Here is an 8,470-nt window from a genome sequence, read left to right as displayed (position 1 = left end):
GCATCAGGCAGTGCAGAACATACCACAGCCCTCAGCTGGGAGTCACTCCCCCTGCTTTCCCCAGAACTGATACACTGGGAGATCACACACCAGCAAAAGGCAGTCTTCCTTCCAGTCCCTACCTCAGCATCTAGACCCTCTACCAGATCCCACCACCTTCAGTTCCCTCACCTTAACAGCACTAGGCTCACCAGAAACAGCCCTGGATGTTCTGCTCCACAACCTTGAGAAGCCACAAGCATTTTATCTCCTAAAACCCAACACCAAACAATGTGAGAACAGATTGCCTTTACACAAATAAGGGTTTTAATGAGGTAAGTCAGGGACAGGGGAGCTGCACATGGACAGACCAAGAAGAAAATAAATAAATTCCATATAAATAAGATGCATAAATAATCCCACCTGGCAGAGACTGCCTTGAAACAGGAAACCTGCCCTTAGCTTACAGCCATACAAGGGCTTCTTGAGGCAAGCCCACAGATCCCTTCCCCCTGCCCTCTACCAAACCTCACATTGTACCAGAAAATTCAAAACTGGGGAGCAGCTGGAGCCCAGCTCAGCCCCCTCCCTAGTGTAGGGGTTGTGGAATGGCACGAGTCAACCCATGCACCCCGGCAGGGCAGGCATCACCCTACACCCCTGTTCGTCCCTTGGAGGGCACCTGCTCTACCCTGCAGCACCAAGCCTTGAGCTCAGGGCCATGCAGAGGGCAAGACAGTGATTGCCTGTAGCCAGGGAGCAGCACGGATGTCCAGACCCGCCAGAGCCACATCCACATGTCTTAGATCGGAGTCCAGCTGAGCACCACAACAACTCCCATCCCATGGGAGGGCAAGAGGAGACTCTCTACGTCCTGAGAAGGTCTCCAAAGCCCCGCGCTAGGCATCAGCCCACTCCTGGAGGAGCTTGAGGATGTATCGGAGGCAGTGCTGGAGCTCAGGTGAGCAGCCCAGCTCCTGGATGCTGCACAGCTTGTAGGTGTAGGAGTTACGCTCCCGGTTGATGTAGGTGACGAGGCATGAATGGTCAGGCTTGCTGATGATCACCTTGGTGTGGTCATTGTAGAAGTTCACCTGGGAGACAGGTGGGGCTCAGTTTAGCTCACACCTCCTGCAGCACAGCTCCATCCCAGCTCCCACCACACTTCCTGCCTCAACCTGCTCCTCCTCCCCAACCTGCCCGGGAGCAGCCCCACAGCAGGAATGCACTGGGGCACCTGACCAAAGTGTCATGCCTCCCAGGGGACTGGATGGGCTGTGACACCAGAGCAGCATCCCACACCTTCAGATGGGCCTCTGTATTCAGGCTGCGGTGGTCAAGATCTAACCCAGTGCAGGAGTTCCCTGCTGGCTTCTTCCCCACAGGTGCTATGGCATCTCCGCTGCACATACCTGAAGGGTGCCATTGCTAAAAAGCATGAGCAAAGCCTGGTCAGTCTTCACCCACTGCAGGAGGAGTAGGGCTGGCTGTCCAAGGTCATCTATGCTAGGCAAGTCACCTCCCTTAGAGAGAAAGGTCTGCATAAGTCATTGGTCCCACATTGTCACCAGGGTGTGCATAGCCAAATCACTGCAAACACCCACTGGTGTCTCTGCTAGCAGGACACAGCTCCTGGGAGCCTGTCTGGCCATACTCACATGGCACAGTCACATCCCAGTGTCCAACCCAGTGTCCCAGCACTCACCTTCATGAGATGCTGCTCCATATAGGATGCAAAATAGCGCAAGACACTCATCTGCCCACGCAGCTGCTCAGGGACAGCGGATACAGGGAATGCAAAGTGCTTGCTGTTGGTTGGGTTGTAATGCACTGTCCTGGTGGAGAGCAGAACATGAGTTTCAGGGCCACCCAGCACCAAACCACCCTGGGCACAGCCTTCCCCCACCCCCTCCTACCCACGGGGGCACTGCTTACTTGTGGTTGGGGGACAGCATCATGTGCGTGCCGTTGTTGAAGAGGACCCCAATGCTGTGGTTGGAGAGCTGGTAGCCAAAGCCATACTTGTTGGAGTAGTCCACCCACTTGCTCACCCAAACAAACTGCTCATGTCGGGCCAGGGAAGCCGGGTTTCTCTCCGCTGGTAGAGAGGAGCAGAGTGAGCAGAGCAGGCAACCCCTCCCCAGCTCCTTGCCTTAGGGTCAGGCTGTATTCAGGGTAGCCAAAGCAGCACCCATGCCCACATCCCACTAGCTCAGCAGGTTTACCTGGGGGCATGCAGGAGAGGCAGGTGCGCAGGAGCTGCACAGCAGACTCAATGATGGCGGAGGTGGTGATGCAGTCTTCAAAGGCTACAGAATAGAAGGTGACAGGCTGTGAGTCAGCTGGCCCCGCTATCAGTCAGGGCAGGGCAGAAAGCCCATGCTGGGACAGGGAGGAGCTGCTCACCCTCACAGCTGCTGGCCATGGTCCCACGGACAGAGGGGGACGTGGACTTGCGGGACGTCTCCTCTACCAGCGTCTCCACAGGGCTGGAGCCGGCACTGCAGCAGGACACAGGGGTGGCCTGGGGAGGGGGAGGACCTGATTAGCACCATGCTGCTGACCCCATCCAGGGGTGGGAGTGTGAAGGGACCCGGGGCTGCTCTCACCTCATTCCCCTCCACTGCCTTGCAGCTCATCTGCCGGCAGATGGACGTCTTCACCAGCCCAGTGACCAGCTTGGAGATGTCATCCTTGTCTTCCAGAGAGCCCTTCTTGGCTGAGGAGAGAGCACACCGTGAGTGTATCACAGGGAATAGGGACATCTGGGCCACCCCTCCCCACAGCACAGCCCATGGGGTGAGGATGGTGTCAGGCTGCCGTCTCCCACTTTCACTTCCCCATTCTCACGGGGCATGGGCTGCCCAGGAGGAACTGCCCAATGGGTTGCAGCATGTTGTCTGCTCACGGGGTGCACACCCCAGCAAGCCACCAGCAACGGAAGGGCAGGGACAAGCCAGCATGTGCTGACCCCGGGTAGGGGGACACAGAGACCCACCCCAAGTCTCCCTGGAGAACAGGACATACATCTCCACGGGTAAAAGGGTCACCTGGAGGCTTTTGAATACACTCACCCTTAGGTTTCTTCTTCCTAAAGAGCGTCTTGGTGACTTTAGCAAACAGACTCTTGGCTGGGTTGGGGGCACACAGCTCTGGAGCCATCACGCAGCTGCTGGGAGGGAGCTTCTCGGGTGTGTAACCCTGCAGGGAGGTCATGGCAGAGGGTTGATTTCCATACACGCGAAGCAGCTGCCAGGGGCTGACTGCAGCCCTCCTGACAGCAGCTTGCATTTCCGACCAGCCTTGGCTCTGGGCCTGGCATTGGGTATCAGCCCTATGGGATATCCTATGGGATAGGGCAGCAGGGAGCACGGCAGATCCCTTGAATCCTCTGCTGGCATTCGGGCAGCACAGCTTTCTTTGTTAAAAGGCACTCAAGGACATCACCCCAAACTCCATGCCAGCAGCAGCCCAGCCCCAAAGCCTCATCCCAGGGTCACAGCAGGACTCCTTCACACTCACCTTGAAGAACTCATGGTCCAAAATCTCATCGAGTGTGAGGCGGTCCTGGGGGTTGCGCTTGAGAATGCCAGCAATGAGGTGCCTGGCAGGCAGCGAGAGGAAGGTGGGCAGGATGTAGTCCACTTGCTTGATGTACCTATAGGTCTCCTTCAGGTCCAGGGTCTCAAAGGGAGGGTTCCCACACAGCAAGGTGTACCTGGGAGGGGACACACGTGCCACTGTCATCCTCCCTCTGGGTTTGTGACTCAGCAGCACTCGGAGCAAGGAAATTACCGGTGTTCAGCTGCCACACCTGGCTGGGAACACCACTTCCAGCCTGGGCATATCCGGCCACGCTTCCTCTTAGCAACTGTTTGGGGCAACAGGAGAGGAACGTGGAGGCTGGGGACAGCTCTGCTGCCCTGCCCCGCTGCAGGAAGCCGAGCAGGAAGCCTGCGGGCTGCGAGGGACTCGAGTCACTGAGGTGATCGTTCCCCATACAAACAAGCCAGCAGCTGCCACCAACCACCAATACTTTCCGCTGTTTACAACACTCAGAGTGTGACGAACACCCTGTATAGCAGAGCTCAGCACGGCACAGCCTGCTGCCTGCAGCTCTCAGCCCCCGAGCACTGTCGCAAAGCGGGGTCCTCTCCTCCCTCTGCCTTTTGGCAGGAGGCAAAAATGCCATGGGACCTCCCTCCTTGGAGCACCCCAGAGCCCTGCCTGCCCCTTCCCCATGTACTTACATAACACAGCCCAGCGACCACACGTCCGACTCGGGGCCGTGCCCCTGCCGCAACAGCACCTCAGGGGCCAGGTAGTTGGGGGTCCCACATATTGTCCTGTGAGCAGACACTCGGTCAAGAGCACGCTCTTATCCTCCCACTTTCCCGACCAGGAGATCCAGCTGGCAGCCCGTTTCCAACCCCCCCCCCCACCCCCGACTTCAAGCTACCCCCAGCTCCCAGGGCTCAGCAGCAGCTGCTCCCAGCAAGCTGCTGGGAATAACTTGTCCTAGACACAGCACGGAACAGGGCCTTTGTGTCCCAGCCTGTGCACCCGGCCAGCACAATGGCCATAGCGAGCGCATTGTTCTCCCTGCAGGCTGCAGGCACGCTCTGGAGGAGCCACAAAGCCCCCAGCCCCCTCTCCTTGTCTGCAGCTGGGGTCCTGAGGCCGCCCACACCCCATAGCCCAGGGAGCCATAGGAAGATGACAGAAGTCTCAGACTTACTTCTTCTTCTGGTCAGAGGCATCCTGGTAGGCAGCCAGCCCAAAGTCCCCCACTTTCAGCTCCATGTTCTCATTGATGAAGAAGTTGCCTGGGAGACAAAGGGCAACGTATCACTCCTGGCTCCTTCAGGGCAGCCCCGCACCACTCCATCCATGCCGTGCCACTCACCCAACTTGAGGTCCCGGTGCAGGATGCCCTTGAGGTGGAGGTATTTGAGGCCTGAGATGATTTGTTTGAGGTAATAGCGCACTTCGGGCTCCAGTAGAGTGTGGCGGGCCTTCCAGATGTGGGCCAGTGACTGTGGGGGGGAAAAGAAGTCAGCATGGTGATGGGGGGGGGGGGGCACATGGAGCAGGTAGGGGCACTTCTTCCAGGAACTGCACAGTCACTGTGCTGGGATCATTGAGTTCCTTGCAAGGCTGAGGCTGCTCAGCACCACCAAGGGAACCCCTGGATTTATGGGGGCCACACTGGGGCTCCAGGCTGCCAACAGGCAGCTTAAGAACTCACAGCCTGCGGTGCCCCCAGTGCCATAGAGAAACACACTGCAACCGGGCGGGATTGGCTCGGGTGGGTGATGGAGTGAGAAAGAAGCAGAGCACTAACATGGCACCTCAGGACCCAGAACGTGGGGGCTGCCCCAGCCCTCACCTTCCGACTGCAGTGCTCCAAGAAGATGTAGATGCTCTCCGCATCCTCAAAATAGTGGGAGAACTTGACGATGTGCTTGTGGTGCAGGTCACGGTGCAGCTCGATCTCATTGGTGATCTGGAAGGGAGCAGCAGATGTGAGCAATGCAGGGCACCCAGCCAGCACACCCCCAGCTCCCCACCGGCACCAACGCCCACCTTCTCCCGTTGGTGGGGTTTAGCCACCCGGCTGTGAGGGATGACCTTCACGGCATAGGTTTTGTTGCTGGAGAGGTCCGTCATCTCATAGCATCGTGCAAAGCCGCCCTGCAAGAGGAAAGGCACACAAGGACAGGTGAGAGGCAGCCTTTCTCCTCCTCCTCCTCCTCGCTGCTGGGTCACCCACTAAGATCTGAACTGCGATGCTCTCAAATAGGGATTTTCTCAACTCAGTTCCTGTAAGACCTCCACGGTGTTTGTGTTCCCACCACCACCGAACTCCGCGATCTTTCCCGATGCCGGCTCACCCGGAAAGCCCTACGCAGGGCACGGGGGAGCGGAGGCCAACGAGAGCGGCACGCCGGAGACAGGTTTTTCCTGCCGTGATGTCAGCCTCGAATCTGCACACTCAGCTGCCGGGCCGGGAACAGGCAGCCGCCTCCCACACACGGCTCTCAGCGGGAGTTAAAGTTGCATGTGCCGCAGCGGCCCTGGGAAGCGGGGTGGGAACCGGCGGCCCACGCACGGCCCCGCGGGGCGACCCGAAACCGATGTGCGCTGCGATAGATAGGCGGGGGCCGGCCCGGCTGATCCACCGCTCCCGGAGCTCCGAAACGGAGGGGACTCGCTCAGCCCTCTCTCCTCCGAACCGGGCGGTGGCTCCCGGCCGCATCGAATCACGGCGGATCCCCCCACGACCCCCACTCCGATCGGTACCTTTCCCAGCAGGCGGCCCTTGCAGTAGGAGCGGCCGGAGAGCGGGTCGGTGATGATGCGGGTGGGCTCGGCCGGCCGGGCCGACGGCGGTGCCGGGGTGGGAGCGGGCTGTGCGGGGAGGCAGGTGGCGAGGAGCGGGGGAAAGAGGCCGGCGTGCTCCATGGCGCGGCTCCGGGGCTGCTCCTCCGCCACCGCCGCACCCCGTACACGTGGCCCCGCAGCCACCGCGCGCTGTCGTTACCGCGCCGGGGATCCCGCCCGGCTTTATCAATGGACGCGATGACATCACCCGTACGACCACGCCCCCTCCGCCCGGCCTCGGCCACGCCCCCTCCGCGTTCTTAAAGGGGCAGCGGCACGCAACCAGGCGGGAGGTCCGTGGCTATGGCGGGGCGCACGCGAAGCCCCCTCCTCGTGTGCATCCGGGTGGGATTACAGAGCCGCATGTTGGCTACGGGTCTTGGCTTCTTGGATGTAGGCCCCAGAGCCCCCTCACACTGAGGGTGAGGGGTCACAGCCCACCCAAAGTAGGGCGCTGGAGTCGTGGGACAGTGGAAGGAGGAGGTGGGCTGTGCAGCCACGCCGTCCTTTGGGCAGACACCGTACTGGTATGCTTTTCCCTGGCCTGTGCACAGCCCCGTACCCCAGTGGCCTTCACACTGTCCCCTGTGACTGCACACAGTGGCCAGTTCAGGATGGGGGCCACCCATCCTCACCCCCCAGCTCCTGGGCACCATGGGTCCGAGTTTGGCAATACTGACCCCATGCACACTGGTGACTGTCAGGGCAGTGTGTCACCAAGGTGTTACTCTGTAATGACCCTAAGGAGGACACATCCCTGTGTAACCCCGAATAGGCCAAGGAGGAATGTGGGGCGGCAGGAGTGGCCAGAAACCCGTGTACCCTCCACCCTGGGTCAGCAGTGTTGCAAAAGCCCCTGTAAAGCAGATCCCGCTGTCTTCCCCTGCTCAGGGGAACCGTGTTCGTGTCCCCCGTGCTGTGCCTCAGTTTCCCCTCTGCTCCCTCGAGGCAGCTCAGGGCTCCACTCACTGATGCTTGTTGTGCTCCCAAGCATGCTGAAGATTTGACACGATCACTTCTGCACAACCGGCGCCCCGCGTCCTTCAGGATGCTGCAGGCAGGCCGAGCAAACCCTCTTTGGGGGGAGAGTTGAAGGGATCCGAATCTGCTCCCTTTTCTCTCAGGTTTCAACCTTTCGCAGAGGAAACACGTGCCCACGCTCTGCCTGGCAGCAGACACGGGTTCTCCCTTTGGGGAAACTGATGGTTTCCACCAGGGCCTCAGGGCTCCCTGTGTGCGGTGGCGTCACGGGGCACCTCTGGTTTTCCGACGGAGGCCCCAGCATGGGGCTCCCCAGGCAGAGCCTTTGGTGGCAGCGCGGGGGCGGGGGCACCCGGGAGTGCAGGGAGGCCCCAGGGACCTGCAGGGATCGACTGCGGTGTCTCCCGCTGAGAGCCACACGTCTGGGTGGGCTCAGGGACACGAGTGGGTGCCCACGTTCCCCCATATCCCCCCACGCCCCCACTGTGGGATGGATGGAGCTCAGGAGCTGCTCCTCCTCCACTTGCAGCTCAGCCCTGCGTGGTGCGTGAGAGCAAGAGAGCACCTCGGATGGGTGTTTTGCCAGGTGGGTAGGAGGAGAGCATGGGGTAACGGCAGCAGCCTGGAGAAGGGGAGCTCTGAGGCCATCTCTCTCCTGCCTGCAGCTGTTTGGTTGGAGATATGGGGAGGATAGAACCTCTTTAGAAAGGTTCCCCCCCCCCCCTCTGCCAAGGACCCCTCTGATGATGCTCAGTGGCAGCAGGAGCTGGGGAGCATAAATGTGTGGCTGCTGCACGGTGCACCAGGGTGTAGGAAGGACCCTGGAAGAGGGGAGCTGCCCAGGGTGTGTGACCTTCTCAGGAGCAGGGTTTTCCCCCTCCCTTGTCCTTCTCACTGTACAGACCGTGGGGCTGCAGCTGCTCAGGAGGAGGGGGAGGTGATGGAGCAGGGGAAGGAAGCAGGGCAAGCTGCTGGGGGTGTGCAGAGGGGAAGCTGCAAATCCTTCCTGCAAGGAGATGTAAAAGGACCCACATCCCTCCGAATTAAGGAAGCACTTAAATTTGGGGTGTGCAACGTGTGGCCCAAACTGGGCAGAGGAGCAGAACCCCCTCCTCCCCCCAGGCTT

General features: G+C 60.1%; 1 protein-coding gene across 2 annotated transcripts; it reads right to left on the bottom strand.

Annotated features, from left to right (window-relative positions):
* Nucleotides 1-283: 283 nt before the first annotated feature.
* On the bottom strand, nucleotides 284-6,524 carry PLK3 (polo like kinase 3). 2 transcript variants are annotated; one of them, XM_422425.8, is made up of 15 exons: nucleotides 6,283-6,524; nucleotides 5,566-5,673; nucleotides 5,369-5,485; nucleotides 4,886-5,015; nucleotides 4,718-4,805; nucleotides 4,230-4,325; nucleotides 3,502-3,697; nucleotides 3,054-3,180; nucleotides 2,589-2,698; nucleotides 2,386-2,503; nucleotides 2,205-2,288; nucleotides 1,915-2,077; nucleotides 1,685-1,814; nucleotides 1,392-1,502; nucleotides 284-1,073 (listed from the first exon to the last, which is right to left on the bottom strand). In XM_422425.8, the coding sequence occupies exons 1-15, from the start codon at nucleotides 6,442-6,444 to the stop codon at nucleotides 879-881; spliced, it is 1,935 nt and encodes a 644-aa protein (XP_422425.4). In that variant the 5' UTR covers nucleotides 6,445-6,524; the 3' UTR covers nucleotides 284-878. The 2 variants fall into 2 exon arrangements, with proteins under 2 accessions (XP_422425.4, XP_025008842.1); XM_025153074.3 differs by lacking the exon at nucleotides 4,230-4,325.
* Between the last annotated feature and the right edge of the window lie 1,946 nt (nucleotides 6,525-8,470).

Source organism: Gallus gallus, chromosome 8, assembly GCF_016699485.2.
Source record: "Gallus gallus isolate bGalGal1 chromosome 8, bGalGal1.mat.broiler.GRCg7b, whole genome shotgun sequence".
In the NCBI taxonomy this organism is placed as follows: Eukaryota; Metazoa; Chordata; class Aves; order Galliformes; family Phasianidae; genus Gallus; species Gallus gallus.
The sequence above is the reverse complement of the archived record's forward strand: the minus strand, read 5'-3'. Positions and strand labels throughout refer to the sequence as shown.